The sequence below is a fragment of the Xyrauchen texanus genome, chromosome 49 (genome assembly GCF_025860055.1).
Source record: "Xyrauchen texanus isolate HMW12.3.18 chromosome 49, RBS_HiC_50CHRs, whole genome shotgun sequence".
Classification (NCBI taxonomy): domain Eukaryota; kingdom Metazoa; phylum Chordata; class Actinopteri; order Cypriniformes; family Catostomidae; genus Xyrauchen; species Xyrauchen texanus.
The window spans coordinates 17,555,726-17,575,092 of record NC_068324.1 but is presented as its reverse complement, the minus strand read 5'-3'; the positions used below and the strand labels follow the sequence as shown (position 1 = coordinate 17,575,092).

Here is a 19,367-nt window from a genome sequence, read left to right as displayed (position 1 = left end):
CGTTGGCCCATATTGATAGGATAGCATCTTGCAGTTGATGGAGATTTGTGGGATGCACATCCAGGGCATGAAGCTCCCGTTCCACCACATCCCAAAGATGCTCTATTGGGTTGAGATCTGGTGACTGTGGGGGCCATTTTAGTACAGTGAACTCATTGTCATGTTCAAGAAACCAATTTGAAATGATTCGAGCTTTGTGACATGGTGCATTATCCTGCTGGAAGTAGCCATCAGAGGATGGGTACATGGTGGCCATAAAGGGATGGACATGGTCAGAAACAATGCTCAGGTAGGCCGTGGCATTTAAACGATGCCCAATTGGCACTAAGAGGCCTAAAGTGTGCCAAGAAAACATCCCCCACACCATTATACCACCACCACCAGCCTGCACAGTGGTAACAAGGCATGATGGATCCATGTTCTCATTCTGTTTACGCCAAATTCTGACTCTACCATCTGAATGTCTCAACAGAAATCGAGACTCATCAGACCAGGCAACATTTTTCCAGTCTTCAACTGTCCAATTTTGGTGAGCTCTTGCAAATTGTAGCCTCTTTTTCCTATTTGTAGTGGAGATGAGTGGTACCCGGTGGGGTCTTCTGCTGTTGTAGCCCGTCCGCCTCAAGGTTGTGCGTGTTGTGGCGTCACAAATGCTTTGCTGCATACCTCGGTTGTAACGAGTGGTTATTTCAGGCAAAGTTGCTCTTCTATCAGCTTGAATCAGTCAGCCCATTCTCCTCTGACCTCTAGCATCAACAAGGCATTTTCGCCCACAGGACTGCCGCATACTGGATGTTTTTCCCTTTTCACACCATTCTTTGTAAACATTAGAAATGGTTGTGCGTGAAAATCCCAGTAACTGAGCAGATTGTGAAATACTCAGACCGGCCCGTCTGGCACCAACAACCATGCCACGCTCAAAATTGCTTAAATCACCTTTCTTTCCCATTCTGACATTCAATTTGGAGTTCAGGAGATTGTCTTGACCAGGACCAGACCCCTAAATGCATTGAAGCAACTGCCATGTGATTGGTTGATTAGATAATTGCATTAATGAGAAATTGAACAGGTGTTCCTAATAATTCTTTAGGTGAGTGTATATTTTTGTATTTATAAAAAAAATATATATTATTAACTTGGAAAAAATTACACATTTCAATTTGATGTAATTTGTTATGAAATTTAAATACATAAATCTTAAAACTAGGCTAAAATCAGGGCTGGGAATCGATTCCAAAAATGATCGATTCCAAGGCATTGCGAATCGAGAATCGACTTGAAATGTTGGAATCGTCTCCAAAGCTGGAGTCGATTCCTTCCGGGGAAACGATTGATATTGTCGGACTGTGTTTATTTCCTCGACCACTGAACTACTACACATTTTAGAAGTCTAACAGCATTAATACATAATACTCTGAGTCAAATCCGCTCCGTTTGTTCATCTGTATGAAATCACACAAGCCCTTGAACACATCTGCTTTCCAGACCTCGACAGTCTGCTGCTATTTTACTTTGGATTAAACTAATAATCAATTAACATGCCAATTCACATCAATAAATCTGCTAAAGTTTAAATGATCAATGTGCTGCATTTAAAAAAGCGAGAATCTAACCCTTCTCTACTCGTTCTCGACATGTTTGCAGTGTTTTAAAACCTTTTGCATATATTTATTTTTTTCATTAGCCTTCATTTAACACAATTTTACATTAACGTTATATAAAAATTATAATAATTAATAATTAAAAAACAAGGGGGGTCTGGGTAGCTCAGTGAGTAAAGACCCTGACCACCACCCCTGGAGTCACGAGTTCGAATCCCAGTGCGTGCCGAGTGACTCAAACCAGGTCTCCTAAGTAACCAAATTGGCCCGGTTGCTAGGAAGGGTAGAGTCACATGGGGTAACCTCCTCGTGGTTGCTATAATGTGGTTCTCGCTCTCGGTGGGGCGTGTGGTGAGTTGTGTGCGTAGATGCCACAGAGAATAGCGTGAAGCCTCCACAAGCGCTACGTCCCCGCGGTAACGCGCTCAAAAAGCAACGTGATAAGATGCGCAGATTGATGCGGAGGCAACCGAGATTCGTCCTCCGCCACCCGAACTGAGTCACTATGCCACCACGAGGACTTAGAGCGCATTGGGAATTGGCCATTTTAAATTGGGGAGAAAAATTTTAACCCATTGGCAAATAATATTTTCTTGTTTTAAGCACAAATATAACATAATTTAGTTCATTTTATGCTTAAAACAAGAAAAAATATGTTGCTTCTCTAACTATTTTTTTCTTGTTTTAAGAATGGTCAGATATATTTACTAGACAACAAAATAAAAACACTGATTGATTGACAAGACATAGTAAAAAATCGATTGTTTTATTATTAACTTGAGCATGGAAAATTTGTCTTGGGAATGAATGTGTTGACAATGATTAAAGAGAGTCTGAATTACTTTCCTCCACATGTAAAGTCTGTGTGAAGTTATTTTGCCAGATTCACCAAGAGGGAGCTAGAGACTGTGTTTTTGCTTTAGATCATTTCTCCATATCCTTGCATGTTCACTTTTTAGCCTAGCATCCATTGTTTCTCATCTCCCTTTCATTTATGAACAGTCATTGTGTTTAACCAGATACTCCAGCCTCCCTTGAAGCCATTGTGAAGTGAACATTTGATGTCTCCAAAGGATTATTATTGGTTAGAGGACATGATCGGGAACAATGTACATTCAAATCGTTTGGCCCTGAGCTCATGAGGCTAATTAAAAGTGGATAATTAATCTACTGTCAGACTTTTTATTGTGATGAATTTGGTGAAGCACTGAAAGCTTTTGCTTCCTATGAGAAAGGCCACCCCTGCTGAAAGCATTGAAATTATATTGTATTTTCTCATTTAAATGCAACACATTATTTAGAGAACATGTTTTTATTAACCAATATCTCCAGACTGGTTTATGCTGGTAAGCACTGGTTTAGATGGTGGCGGTGGTTCCCACAGTCATGAAAAACCTGGAAGTATCAGAGAATTTAAAAATTGTGATTTCATGGAAATTAAAAAATCTTAAAAAGTAATGGTAATTACTACAGTTAATAGGGAGGACTATAGGTAGTTTTTACTCCAGTGAATATTTCTCTGGCTAGGTTTATTTTTGAAAGTCAATTTCTGCAGAGCCACGTGCCTTAAAGACATAGAAAACAAAAACAAACAAAAAAAATTAACATGTGCACCATTGTAGGCCAGAAATGATAACACAACACGTGTTGATTTTTGTGACAACTTGCCCCGCATTGAACTGTTATAGGCTTTTTATCAAATGGTAAACCCAATTATGAGGCACAAAACAACAAAATGGAAAAGGTAACATACAAACATACAAAAACATCAAAAGATTGTTTTGGCCAACAAATACTGGAATGTTGTTTACATTTATGACATTTAAAACACATGAGACAACCAGCCCCGATTAAAATATGACAACATGCCCTGATCAGACTTTCATGAAAAATAACTTCGCCCTGAGAACACGTTTAACCCTTTCAATAAAAATCTGCATTCGTTATATAGTTGGCCTTTGACTTGATGTATGCCAGTGAGCTTTGATTATGTTTGCTTGGTTACACAAGAACTGTAAAAAAAAATTGTGATAGTGAAAATGTACTTTGCAGGGTAGAATTCACAAACATTATTTTGGGTTTTTTAGAAGGTGTTTGAATCCTACATATAAAACACTTATTTGCACGTTATCATTATTGAGATAAAGCCCTTGCGACAACTTCCTCCTGTGACAACTAGCCTCAGTGTACACTATAATTTTTTGTGGTTATGCTCAGCTTTAAAATATTTCAACAGCTAGAAATTGCTCTTTGAAAGTGCAGTCTGTGTGTTTTTTAGGGCTGTCAATTTAACGTATTTAGTGTTAATAAATTACAGGATAAAAAGCCCCACCTGTTTTCAGCAGGGGGCAGTAAGCGAAACTCCAGCTGTATAGGCAACATGCACCTGTAGAGACAACAACCACACTTATGGTGCGTTCGCATACAACGCAAAGCGAGCGGTTCGCACATCGTAATAACAATATGCAAATAGACGTGACTTCGAACACGCAAAATTGGTTCATTCGCGTATTGCTGCAAGTTCATTCAACTCGAGCGAAAAATCTGCATGACGCGTTGTCGCGAAAGCCTATCAGCATTGAGATTGTCCGGATGTCACTGACGTACTGACGTAGTAGTAGAAGAAATCTGGAAAAACGAATTAAAAAATTGTTGGAACAGTGTGTGGGCTCCCGGAAAACACAACGTCATACATGTACAGAGACCGGACGAAAAAGTTGGGCTACCTGGTAAGTTCTGAAAAATGCGCGTCTACTTGATTCCAGCTATTGGTTGTACTTTACTATAAATCAAGTCGTAGAAGCCCCTCTTCCTGTCCTTTTCCGGAAGAGAAGGGGGAATACTCGCGGGTTCGCGTTACTCGTGCGAACGCGAGTTTAAACACACATTTACAATCCAGCAGTCAAAATGGCGAGGCGGAATTTTTATTCGCATTGTATATGAACGCACCATAAAGCTTTCTTGACACCAACAACAGCACAATATGAGATCGCATTCTTGTATTTAAACACAGTTGGACAGGGGTGCAATTCCGAACGCCCCAAAAGCGTCTGTCTGACGCATGTGTATATAGACACGTCCTTAGAAAAGCCCTTTTTTATTATTATTTTTAATATATAACATTTTAAATATTTTTAATGTAACTTTTATAATAATTTAATCATTATATATTTAATTTTTGTTATTAATATCTTAGAAAATATTTATATATGCGATTAATTGTGATTAAATCGATTAATCGGCACAAACAATTTAAACGATTGACATCCCTATTTTTTTATTATAATTTTTTTAATCCAGTTATCAAGACGAGCTGGAAAAGTCATGGAAATTCATTGGTCAAGATGTGTCATGGTGCTATTTAAATCAATAAATGTTGACCCTTAAAACATTTAAATGACCATTCCAAGTCAAAGTACGATTGCTCTCCTCTCAGTCTCTTGGACAGCATTCCCCCAAATTGCTGTTCCCTGGCAGTTTTTCAGTCTAGATGTTGATTTAGATGATGGATGGGTGGATGCTAAGCAGCTAAGAAGAGGAGAGGTAGTGAACGATATTTGAGAAGTTAAAGAAATGCGTCTTCTCGAGAACAGGCAACGTCTGCTTTAAAAGCACGACACATGATACATCTCATCATTGAGGTATGTCACAGGCTACTCTGTGATGTCACCAAACTTGTGGTTGACTGACCAATACATCTGCAGGTATCGGTCTAGTGTTTTTGATTGGCCAATGTGGAAATGCTACTCGGTGCACCTAAATTAGAAAGTGCATCAAACCAACAATCAATACAACAGCAGAATCATCCCATTTGAAAGAAGATCCCTAGATCTTGCTGTTACTAGAATAATCATAACGACTTAATCATTGCCCTTTTGAGCTATCGACTGGCCAGTAAGCACAAAATGAATCTTCTTCCAAATCAATTGCTTAATTGCTTTACAGAGCAATTGCCACATAAGTGCTAACAGAACAAAATTCTGTCTAGTAAGATGAAAAGAGAAATCGAAACTGGGGAAAAAAAATCTAATACATGAGCTTCATTACCTACTCTGTGCTTTGATGACACATATCTAAACTATTGACGTTTTCATGAGACATCTTAATGAATAAACCTTAGACAAACATGCACAAAGTGATTTACCATTTTGAATCATTAAAAACTTGATTCACACATTAACTTGGTGTGGTGGGGTGAGCAAGATACAGACGCAGTGGGTGTGGGTTCAGGGGGCTCTGTGTAGGTTGGGAAATGTCCAAGATTTGGTCCAGGACGAGGACGTGGGCAGGGGTCCGGTGATGGCACACGCTCTCATGGCGAAGGTTTGCAAGCGGCTCATGCTGCCCTGGGGCCACAGTGTTCGAGTTGAAAGGAGCCCTGGCATCCATGCCCGTCGGCTGTGATGCACGCTTCAATCCCCTGTAAATGTAAATGTTTCTTGTTTTAAAGATTTGTACATATTTTTACAGGAAAACTATTGAGAAATTCTCATTAAGAATTAGATTTTTTATTTTTTTTATTTTTGCCATATCATCATTGGTCTTACTAGAGAGAGAAAAAAAAATTTATAAATAATATATAATACATTACAAAATATAAATGCATCTTGCAACAGGGCTAGAAATCTCATTTTTAGCTTAGCATAAAGCTAAATGTTCATATATCAATTTAACTATAAAAGTTTAACTATTTCTGCTGTTTCAAACTTACTTCAAAACCCCACAGAGTGAATACAACGACATCTTTTTCTGATGGTATGTGGTTTGTATTTATAGAATGAGGCAGAAAATGTTTTAATTGTAGCTTTCTATATGGTGCTAAAGGCTACAAAGGTTAGCATTTCTCATATGAGCATCCTTTATTCAAGTAAAAATACCCAAACCACATACAAAATGTTTTGTTTGTCAAAGCATTTCTAACTGTTTTCTTTTAAGCTGTACAAACATACTGTAGTTCTTTATTAAGATAAGGGAATGTTCCTTATCCACCATTAATGCTTTATATTGTAACAACGGAACGCTGTTACATGTGTTTCCGTAACTCCCCAAACCCTGTATGTAACCCTCAATTTTCACAATCCAGTCAATTTCCTATGGATAAAATGAGTTCCTGCCAACATGTTTTTTGATTGAATATCTTGTCCTGAATTTCTTTTTTCAGACTACCTTTCAGTAAGTTTTTGTGTACTAGTTTTTCAGTTCTGTTAGGTGATTCATTCTTGCTCAAGGCCAAGTGCTGTAATAGACTTAAGGGATCGCCCATTGAGTGTGACTCACTTTCCAGCATACTATTGACTCATTTGGTACCTTTTATGTTTTCTTCTCAATTTTGTTAAAGGATTAAAGGACATTTTGCTGTTACGGTTGTATTGACTTGATATAACCATGAAATATAAGCCTGATATCATATATTACCTTAATCTGAGAGATAGAGTAGTTAAAAAATTGTCCAGGAAAAGAGTTTTAGCTTTAACTAACCCCTTAATAAAATGCCAATGGCATTAAATTAAATAACACCATTAATGTTTTCTATAATGCTATCCCACAGGAAAGGTTGAGACAGTCACGTTGTACCTTATTACTTTTAGGCTTCACTGAACAATATCATCATCTAGACACTTAACTTCAAGCTGATCGTATAGCAGACAGCGCACATTTTCATGGCACATGGCGTATACTGTATAGTCAGTAATCATGTACAAACATTTAAAAGCTGATGTGTGTAATTTTCTCGATGTTAAATCTTATGCATATGGGCCTATATGCATGCTTGACGACGTATATATTAGCTTTAAATAAAAACAAGGGAGATCATTCACACCGCAGGACACAAAAAGAGTAATTACAGCACATCACAGCCTTATAGTTTTTCATTTTGTTGGTGTGACGTTGAAGAGTCAAGTCCACCCCCTCTTTCTGATCTCTCTGTCCCCTGGTGTAAATGGCAAGAGGTCTCCTTTGCTCAGCAATGTTGCAGGACCCCTGTCCCCCTCAATGGTCACAGGGGACATACAGACTCATTAATGGCCAAGCTAAGAGGTGATAGATGTTGCCTGGGAATTGCAAAGGGCACAACTGCCCGCACATACTGAAAGTGCTTACATTAATAATGGTTTGAATGCAAGATTGCATTCATGCATGTTTGACCTTGCTGCTTTATGTACCTCAACATTTCATTGTGTACTGAGTTTAAGGAGTACAAATTAAAAGGATAGTTCACCCAAAATGAAAATTCTCATAATTTACTCATCCTAATGCCATCCCAGATATGTATGACTTTATTTCTTCTGCAGAACACAAATTATGATTTTTAGATGAATATTTCAGCTCTGTAGGTCCATACAATGCAAGTGAATGAGTACCAAAATTTTGACGCTCCTTTTGAAGTCCTTTTTTATAGAATTTCTTCTCCCTGACCAGTAGTGGGCGATATGGATGAATAGTGTGTAAACAAAAATAACTTATATATTTATCTGTTTCTCACTCACACCAATCTTATGGCTTCTGGATATATTGATTTAACCACTGGAGTCATATTGATTAATTTAATGCGGACTTATGTGATTTTTGGAGCTTCAAAATTGCACCCATTCACTTGCATTGTATGAACCAAATCAGCTGAGAAATTCTTCTAAAAATCTTATTTTGGGTTCAGCAGATGAAAAAAATCATTCACATCTGGGATTGCATAAGTCTGAATAAATCATGAGAATATTTTATTTTTGGGTGAATTATTCCTTTAAGCTACATTTTAATTGATAAAGACAAAATGGCAATTGTGATGCATTTACATTCAGTAATGTGGCATACTTCCAAATGAAATTTCAGGAGGATATAATGGCTTGATTTTCTCCATCAGGAGTGAAACATGTTTGGTGCTGTTCAGACCAATGGCACGGATGGGCACAAAAACACGTTCAGTGAACGGCCCCTTATGTGAACGAATCATTCTCATTCACTTCCACTGTGTCAGTCGTGAACGATATGGTGTGTTTAACGAATCAGTTGAATCAATTAATTAATGAGTCACACATAACATACAGAAGACACTCATTTGTTGCCACCAACTGGGTTGGCGTGAAGATGTATTCTGCAGAAATGGTGACTGAACAAAGGGCTGTTTCTAAGCATATAAGGGACCTGAGCGAAATCCTACTTGGAGTTTTTTTTCCCCGCACCCAACTTGTAGATCACATCTAGCTACAACTCTTTCCTTGCAGTTGCATTCTCCTTTCCCTCTCTGACCATAAGGGGGCCCCCTATAACTGTTACTGTACGTTCACACCAGAAGCGGCGAGAGCGTCGAAATTCGCTCTGGCTGCCCTGCCTTCGACGCTCAAGGACGCTCGTGGACGCTCTGACGTAGTTGAAATAGGCGGCAACGTTTGTTCAGAATGCTTTGTTTTGTTTAATATATTTAAAGGGGCCGCAATTTAAACATCCAGACATGTCGACCATTTACTTTTCACAAGTAGCTTATATCCTCATGAACTTTTTAAAATGTGAAAATAAGAAATCGATAGATGGCAGAAAGTAATTAAAATTATAGTTGTTTGTTATCAAAATAAAATACATTTGTAATAATAACTGTGGTCTTGGTCAGATATTACAGGGAAACCAGTCACGGCAATACTTAGTTTCTCCTCCATTTTATCTTCGGAACGAATGTTTGGTGGGAACCAAAGTTTACACGGTTATGTTCTCTAGACTTCGCTAGAGCGGAGCACTTCTATATTCCAATAGGTTGCCGCCGAACCGCGTCACAGCTCATTATCATAATGTTGACTGCACTTGAACTTCCATCTGACGCCCACGCCGCCCAAGACTCGCCGCGCCGCTTCTCGCCGCCGAGAGACGCTGGCTGTCATTGAAAATGAATGACTTCCGGTCGATTTGACGCTCTCGCCGCCTCTGGTGTGGACGTACGGTTAGGGTTAGAGTTAGGGATTAAGCAATAACATCTACCTGAGACTTATAAAAGCTTTTATAATGAAAAAAAAAAAAAAAACATCTTACTTTGCGGGGCCCCCTGGTGGCTCGGGGGCCGTAAGCAGCCACTTATTCTGCTTAGCTAGAAACGGCCCTGACTGAACGAATCACTGAACAAATTTGAACAAATTTAAAATGTGATGCAATGTTCAAAGATGTCTGTCTAGCACACATTTACAAAGAGTCGAAATACAGCATGAACAGGCGCAACAATCCTTTCGGTGTGAACGGCCCCTTAAGATGCAGTTATTTATTGTGTTTCGTTCCAATTGAGAATGAATCATTGTTCTCAAATGAATCTTTAAAGTGAAAGAATCAGTCTTGCATACTTCGATATCAGTCTGTTTTAATAAATCAGTTACAGTAAATCAATGAGTCACTGATTGTTACAGATATGGGTACATTTTAGATGAGACACCACACTTCCATCTTACACATCCCATACTCTGGGGGGCACTGGAGCTTACCTGCTTGGATACAGGTAAATGGGTGGTGTCAGAGGCACTGGTCTCTCTCTCTCTCTCTCTCTCACCAATTGAGGCCTGACCAAGAGAGCATGCAGGTGAAAGAGAACGTGCCAGTGTGGAAGGAAGTCAGCCTTGGAAAGAGACATGGGAAAGTTCAAGTTATTTTTTTTTTAATAACATGCATGAATGAATCATATACAGCAACACTAGGGACATTTATTAAGAAAGTAAACAGGGTCCATTTTGATTTCATATTGACGTTAAACATTATTCTCATAATGACTGTCTATAAATGGGATTTTCTTTTAGAGTTCATCTCAATTGTAGTTGCTTTTTTTTTTTTTTTATCCATATTTGTCACTCAAAAGGGCTAGAACATGTCACAGCCCTTAGGAGATGCCCAGAAAGGCAGGTTAGGTAATATAACTGCTCCTCTCGTTCTCCTGATTATCTCAGTGTCCTTCACGGCTACCTCCCAGCCCTCCTCTCTTGCATGTTTTGCCTGGTCTGCACTCTCTTAGCACACTCGCTCTTTCTGCTGAGAGCTCGTGCAACAGACGGAGGACATTCATTACAAGCTACGTCACACTTTCCCTGCATATGCAGCTAACGATAATGACATAGGGCTCTGTTCCAAACCCTAGTGAGCTGCCTTCTAAAGCAGCATCCTAACAGTCATGGAACCTCATAAGTGAGTGATTTGGAACTCCACACACCACACAAATAGCGCTTCTCGCGTAAAGCGCATGGGAGACTTTATTTACTATTTTCTTTATATCGTGTACTTCGTTCTATTTAATGAATTGCGAGTATAATTATAATTCACCAATCTGGTTTTATTATCCAATTTATTGTTTTATTGTGCTATAAATCCATCAAGCTCTCTGTGGGAAATTCAGCTGCTGAAATGTGCCTTCTGGAGAGCTGACTGTAGTGCCACACAGAGACACAGGTGTCAAGGGCAATTTATTTAGCTTCCTTGCATTGTTTTTTCTGAGATGTGTCAGGCAGCCTGACGGGGCATCGCTATATGGAGCCCAGTGTAAATGTGTGAATGCAGAATTGCTGTGGACACAGGGAAACTGAATGGGGCGCAATCTTTAACTGACCACATTAGAGGGTAGTAGAAGAATCCTCAGTTAGAATGATATTGGTTTGTTTTCTCTGGTATGGTTGTACTGAATAAATAAAATGTGTTGTTGGACTGCACTGCATGTCTGCTTTAGTGAAGCAATGTAACCCCTAGACAATGTCTTGGCTATGGAGGGCTGTGCATTGTACATCGAAATGGTAATCCAATGTGAAGTGCTACATTGCTTGGTTTAACTTCTACATTCTGACTGACGGTAAATCTATTCAATAAGAGGATAACTAAAACGTCCAAAATGAGACTGAAAAGTTAACACAGAACTCTTGAAGCTGTTATGTCCTTAAAGCAGTTGAGAGCAGATCATTTACCTCATTTTAAAAGGATTTATCTTTGTACTCCTTTCTTATTTAAATACAGAAAGGGCTGATTTCTTCTATACATCCCTTCGCTTTGTTTTCTTGCTTCTATTGTGGATAATATCTAAAGTGGGGGGTTACACCATTAGAGTTGACACAATCACAGGAAGTTGTCAGTAATAGCAGGCAGTGAGGTTTTCCTGTGGGAGTCATGTGGTCACAAGGAGATCTGGTTTAAACAATATCTTACAGATGTACAATTAAAATACTCAAGATTTTTCTGGTGAAGTAATAAAGTGATAAAGAAGTGGTGATTGGTGAAAATAATATTTTCATACTGTATAAGCCCCACATTTATATATTGTTATTTTCGAAGGATGTTTGTAATGGGGTAAGGTGGGCAAGGAGGCGTGAACCAGCTGAACAGTCAACGAAAGTTTTAATATCATAAATGTACTTAAAAGCCCAGCCCCAGCCTCCTCCTCGTCACAACATTATTGGCTCTATCTATCTATCTATCTATCTATCTATCTATCTATCTATCTATCTATCTGTCTGTCTGTCTGTCTGTCTGTCTGTCTATCTATCTATCTATCTATCTATCTATCTATCTATCTATCTATCTATCTATCTATCTATCAGTCTCTCTGTCAGTCTATATATCTATCTGTCTGTCTGTCTGTCATATTAAATATATCCTATTCATTTTAAATATTAAATAGACACAAAAGGGTAAAATAAATCTATAAAAATTTATATTGATTCGGTTTTCCTGTGCTTACATAAAATAATTTTTCATAATATTTCCCATTCATTCAGTTATTATAAGATCACTTAAAGGAATAGTTCACCCAAAAATTAAAACTCTCTCATCATTTACTCACCCTGATGCCATCCCAGATGTGTATGACTTTCTTTCTTCAGTAGAACACAAATGAAGACTTTCAGAATAATGTCTCAGCTCTGTAGGTCCATACAATGCAAGTGAATGAGAAAATTACTTACTTGCTGGCTCCCGGACATGCTGTCGCTCGGTCCTCAACAAATCCTCTGCCCTCTGGCGGACGACTGCCTGGGGACAGAGGGGACACTGGCGGCCACGGTTGCTCCACTGTTGGATGGCATCGGTGAGGAATCCGCAACAGCACATCCCTCCTCCCTCCTGGGTTTTGGCACCACCGTAACAGATAAAGGACGGGCAAGGAGGAGGCGGGAACCGGCTGAACAGTCAACATAAAGTTTTGATGCAAAACTCAACATAAAACAAACATCTACCACCCCTGAAGTCGTGAGTTCGAATCCAGGGCATGCTGAGTGACTCCAGCCAGGTCTCTTAAGCAATCAAATTGGCCGGGATGCGAGGGAGGGTAGAGTCACATGGGGTAACCTCCTTGTGGTTGCGATTAGTGGTTCTTGCTCTCAATGCGGTGAGTCTCCGTGGTGTCATGCACAGCGAGCCACTTGATAAGATGTGTTTATTGACTGTCTCAGAAGCTGAGGCAACTGAGACTTGTCCTCTGCCACCCGTATTGAAATGAGTAACTGCGCCACCCCGAGTACCTACTAAGTAGTGGGAATTGGGCATTCCAAATTGGGAGAAATGGGGATTAACCCCCACCCCCCACCATAAGACAAACAGACACACATCTCTGTCTCCCACTGACTTTTTCACTGCTCCTTGTCACAGCCCCATACTGGCAGGGAGGAGAATTTCTTGCAAAAAAGGACCTTAGTATTGTTCTGTTTCTCACCCACACCTATCATATCGCTTCACTTAATCCCAATCTATCTCTCTTTACTATGGTAACTATCATTTCTGCCAAAATGTAAAATCTGTCTGTCTCTTCATCCATCCATTTCTTTTTTTTTTAGTTAATCGGTTTTCCTGGGCTTACGTAAAATCATTTGCCCTAATATTTCCCATTCATTCATAATAAATATTAAATCACTTAACCCCAATACTCTGAAAGAACACCATGGCAAAGTGGAACATCCCATTTCGGGACGCTGCTGCTCTTCTGTGTTCTCACCCCTGGAGAGATGCAATGGAAATGTCCAGCCATACAGACCTGTCACTGCTGTGCTGTGTGAAAGAGAGCAGAGCTCATCTCATCCCACTGCTGCCATTGCAGTGAGTCTGCTGCACAGGGCTCAACACATCCCGCCCTTTACTTCCTCACAGGTGTACCAACACACCTCCAAACGGATATTATACAGCTGAATCGTTCGCGATGGATGTGTTATATTCTAAGAATTTGTGAAATGTATTCGCTTCATCAGCAATAAGAGGAGATCGCTGGCGGTACATAGCGAACTTTAGGCTGATCTGACATGTTGCTGTTCATCTTTATAAGAGATCACAACACGCTTTAGCCCGACACACGGGCCAGAAGGAGGACCACACGGATTGTATCTCTACTTTGTTGATCAAGCCGATACAGCCTTGTTTTTATTTATTTATTCGAGGCGACAACATTTAGCCTCAACTTGCTTCAGCGCGAGCAGCTAAGAGAACAAAATGTCTACCCGGGCTGTCTCTAATAAGGTTTGTGCTCGTTTAATTACATTTTATTAACTGTTATATACACTGACAGCTGGAGTTTGAACTAAAAGATGAAATGTGGTTTTACCAGAGGTTTAAAATGTGTGTCATCGATGCCTGAGGTCATGAATGTGTGCGCGAGTTGTAGCCGCAGCTAACGGAGATTCCTCAACTTGGGCTAACACGCTAACGTTAACCGATCTCTGCTTTAGTTTGAGAGCCTCAATTTAAAATCGAAAGCTTTTTTTTTTTTTTTGCTTTAACAAAAAAATTTTGGAAGTAAGGCTCCAGTTTTATTATCTAACGTTTGTGATGTATTTCTTCTGTTTGTGAAATAGTGACAAGTAGTAGGCGGTTTACTGCTTAACTATAGTGGTTTCCAAAGTCGGTTCATTGCTTGACGCCTCTCTCGTTTTAAAAAATTTTTAAACTTTAGCGGCTATAAACGTTATTTATTTATTTATTAGATTTGTTTTTGTGTTTTTGTTGTCATCTCAGCGTTTGAAACGGCCGAATAAAATGTTATAAGGTTTTTGAAAACATTAAAGAGGAAAAAAACAAACAAAAAAAAAAATGACAGTTATATAAATAGTTTTTTAATGGTTATAAAATGTGTTATGTAAAGTAGTCTTGCTTTTCAGGTTTTGGATGTCTCACAGTATTTTATAATTGTTTATAAGTGTGTGCTGACATTTATAGTGATATCAAACTTGATGTGTTGGATGAGTCCCATAGCAAACAGACACACTGCTTACACTAAATATCAAATCCCAAACTTCTCTTATACTGAAGGCCACTTGTTGGAAACTATCTTTCTTGCTTAACAAAACATGTAGTCACCATTCTTTTAAAGTACATAGAAAAAAAACAGAGGAAATGTAAATGATATGAGCTGTCACACTGATAAAGTCTCTGTTGGGGGTGGTTTTCCATTGGCACCTGTTTATGACGCAGTAAGCCCCTCCCACAACAGGTGTAACAATCCTAGGAATGTGACTTATGTGCCCTTCTCTGTTATGATTAATGGGTTGCTATACTGTGTGTAATGTCTGTTTGATTGAGTAACATAAACCTGTATTACCAGATCAGCCAAAAGAGCTTGGTTTTCTTGAGTGTTTGGTTTTCATGTTTTAATTTCCAAGAGGCATGACTTGGAGTTATGATTTGACACAATGATTTATTTGTTTGCTATTCAAAATTGTTTAATGTTTCACCTATGTAGATGAGCATTAACAGGGGCCTGTATAAGTGTTTTGCCACACCTACCAAGAGTGGTCGTCAGATATGGGCTTTTTAAAGGAACAGTTCACCCAATAATGAAAACAGTCTCATTATTTACTTATGCTGATGCCATTCCATATTCCATATATATATACGTTCTTCAGCAGAACACAAATATATTTTTTTAGAAGAAGATCTAGTTCTGTCTTGTCCTTATAATGCAAGTAAACGGGTACCAGCACTTTGACATTCCAAAAGTAACATTCAGGCAGCATAAAATAATCCACATGTCTCCAGTCGATCAATGAATGTCTTCTGAAGTGAATCGATTGGTTTATGTAAGAAACAAGTGGATAATTAAAACGTTTTTAACTTTAAATCGATGCTTCCGTCCAGGCCTCTAATGCTTTTTGAGATGGTCAGAAATCTTTTCCTGCCATATATTACCAGATTACCCAACCGTCTGGAAGTCATCTCAAATGCCGCCACTTTACCCAACTCGGTGCATCACTCACGAAATGGGGGCGCATCAGTTGACTTCCTTACCCTGAGGATTACCTGTCTGCCAATCATCACGCTGGTTAGGACCCAGCTTTTTATATATTTTTCACCTATATTCAGGACTGCCTCATCACCCAAAATACACAAGTCAGGGGCTAAATGAAAATTCAGTGTCCACTACATCACACTCAAAGCTCTGTTCCCCCAACCAAAATATTTGGATATTAACACATGGTTGTTTCCCCATCTTCTGGTTGGCATCGCCAGCAGGTGGGTGTGTCTGTAAGACCAAGCCTATACAATCTAGTGGGGGTTCAATAGAATCAATGCAAAATCTTAAATTGCATCAGACACACCCTTGGATCTCTAGATGTAGATTTTATGTTTTTTAGAATCCTAGTCCACACTCCCTCCTCCAATACAAGTTTAAATCTTTCTCCCATAATCTCTTGAGAGAAGTTGAAGCTCCATCCACCAGACTATGAATTAAAAGGGAGTAATACACTGATGCCTCATGACCTTTTCCAAAGTCAATAATCACCACTTCCAGAGTATCTGCTGCTTTAGGGGGTGTATGCTGCTCCCAAAAATAGAACAGAGCAGGTGGCGCAGCTGTAAACTTAAAGAACTGAGATTTGGGAATCCCAAAATGTTGAACCATATTTTCAAAAGATCTCAACACTCCTATAGGTCACAGAGCATATTAAGCTCCCTTACAATCCACTCTGACCAGCAGAAAGGGGACTTTACAAAATTAATATGTAATTTTGGGATCAGACATATTTTCAAGGCAACATTTAAATAAATGTCTGAATTAAACACTCTGGACACTTTCATGGATGCTATCAAATTTGCTTGAAATAAGAGAGGGGGACATCTACAGGAAGAGACTGTAGCAGGTAGATGAATTTTGGATACAATTCATTTTAGTAACATCAACCATCCCAATCATAGCTAAATGTAATGAAACCCACCTGCCACATCGCTCAAACCTTTTTATTAAGGGGTCAAAATTAACTCTAACTATATCACACAAATTTGCTGGGATTAAAATGCCCAAATACTTAATACCCTGTTTGGGCCACTGGAAGGCGCCCAGCTGAAAAGCCATTACTAGGCAGTATGTTGTCAGAGCCAAAGCTTTGGATTTAGACCAACTGACTCTGTATCCTGAGAACATAGAAAAGGAATTAATAATTCTGTGGAGGCAAGGCATAGATCTAGTGTGGTCGAAGACAAATAATAAAATATCTTCTGCGTAAATCAAAAGCTTATGCGCCACACCTCCCGCCACCACCCCTGGAAAATCCTCCTCCTTGAATAGTAAAAATACTATTAGAATTTCGCAAAGTTTTGCTTTACTGGTCATACAGTGAGATGCATGTAAAATGGGTGGCGCTGTTGAGTGTGAACACAAGTTGATCACATTTGTTTGATGGTTCTGTCAGTACATTCAGATGGACACCAAAAAAGTGGGTTACTGCGAGAATGTGGCTTACTGTGAGAAAGCTGTGTAATGTGTAAATGTACTGGATAAGCGGTGTACAATTTACTCTCATATATGTGCAGCTCGTCAAAAAGCAGCGTCCCCGTTGCAACGTAATCCCCACGACGCTTCTGTAAACAACAAACATGGCATCCGAGAAAGACTATGCTAGCTGAGGTAAGGGACATTCCATCATTTAAAATGGTGTTTATAAATGAACTATAGTTTACTGAGCACGTGGATATGCTTGTTTTTCTCATCAAAAACATGACATGAGATACAATATAAACATGATAACAAATATATGGCGAGTGTTTATAGTCGTCCTGTACGTTAACTGCTTTGTAACGGCAATGTAATAATGATGGTTTTCATTAATCCATAAAAATGCTAATTCGTGACTTCATATAAATTGATAGATCGTGAAATGTATACATTTGTACACAAGCTAATATGTGATAAAAGGTTCAAAAACAAAATATGAAAATGAAATGTACAAAATTGCATACTATATTGTGTGAAATCATATATATATATATATATATATATAATGAGATTCCCTCTTCTCGTTTTTCTTTTTCTAGTTTTCAGTCGCATTACGCTTACATGTTGTCAAAATCTGACGAGTAAAAACTAAAATTTACTAACAGTGGTGATTAGTTCTCCAACGTGTCCGTAGAGGGTTGTGAGTGAAGGTCAGACTATCGTTCTTTTAATGCAAACTAAACTTATGCTGTAATTATTCAAAAAGTTACTGGCCAACCAGCAACTATTACTCACCAACTGATATTTTGAGTTGCCATTTAGCACTTTGCAAGTGTTAATTTTTCAAGACATGACATTGTTTGAGATACAGAAATCCAGGGGTAAAGGGTTGTTTCTATTGCTGTAGTTTCTATTGTTTGAAAACACTTATCCCTCTCTTGTGGTCTGTGACTTTGGGCTGGTCGTTTCACTGGTCAAGGCTCAGTAATCCTGTTGGTCTAATCTCTTCATGAGATCAAAAGCAGAACCAAAACACAATTTCCTGTCTATCCATAATGCAGGATTTTGTTTGTGCCTTGCTCTGTACCCTTTCTTGGTAAAGACACTGGGAAAAGTTTACTGCCCTAAATTACAGCTTTACTGAAGCTTTAGATTTGTTTAAGCTTTAAATTTAGACTTGGTGTTGCAGTTTGGCACATGCGGCCTGTACACTGACTTTTTAACGAGTCGCTCAAGGCATCTTGCTGGATGCTAGACAACTTTATGGTGGCCCTGATTTCTAATTCCTGCTCTCAGGAAGTAAACAACACTACCTCCATTGTTATGAAAATGAAAGGCAGTCATTTTAATCTTTGGCCCATAAGTACAGTTGCTTTGATCATTTTTTTCCAGTTCTTTTGCGTTAGTTTTTTAGCAGTATTAAAGGGCAGCTATTATGCTTTTTCAAATATTTTGGCTTTTATGTAGTGTGCTATATAGCTGCTTGTGAATGTAAAAAAAAGTCTGCAAACTTTCAATAATCAAAGTGCACTACAAATGGAGTTATTGACTCCCAAAAGAAAGAACCGATTCTGAACACCTGAAACGAGTCGTTAGTAATTCCAGACTTACTTCCTGTAATAACCTATATAATTTGGTAACAAAAATCCCGCCTCTGGTCTTCATTGGCTGCTTGCGAACAGCTTTGACCCACCCTCAAATGCTACACTAAGCGGTAGACCAATCACAACAGACTGGAGCATCTAACAATCAGAGCAGAGTAGGCTCTCTAAAAGGAGGAGTTTAGAATGAATGCTTTAGAACGGATCATTGAAAGAGTCGTTTTTGACACTGGGGAAAAAATTTAATGTGCAATTAAATTTATTAGCAAATTAAAGTGTTTTTTGAGACCTTTAAATCAAAATTAGGCACGTTTAAATACCATAATACGTGCTCTTAATAATATTCCGGGCTCAATTGGCTTAATGATTACAGTTAGGGGTGCAGCGATTGGCAGATATTCGTCTTATATCCGAGATCGGCCGATTGTGCCTAGATTCAGGACCGATCGTTTTTTGCAGCATGCAGGGAATCACACATACACTGCTACTCTAATGAATGAGCACTTGTTCAGCCCATGATGCATGACA

The 19,367-nt window shown here is 38.9% G+C and overlaps 1 protein-coding gene across 12 annotated transcripts in view; it reads left to right on the top strand.

Moving 5' to 3' along the window:
* tjp1b (tight junction protein 1b) overlaps positions 1–19,367 on the top strand; it is a 167,477-nt gene that overhangs the window by 49,515 nt on the left and 98,595 nt on the right. The window contains exon 2 of one of the 12 annotated variants that reach the window (XM_052122809.1): positions 17,337–17,430. The exons of 10 other annotated variants lie outside the window; for them this stretch is intronic. In XM_052122809.1, coding sequence (XP_051978769.1) covers positions 17,419–17,430 — 12 coding nt within the window. In that variant the 5' untranslated portion in view covers positions 17,337–17,418. Of the gene's footprint in view, positions 1–13,634; positions 14,049–17,336; positions 17,431–19,367 lie in introns of those variants that run through there. One more of the 12 variants, XM_052122808.1, reaches the window with a different exon arrangement.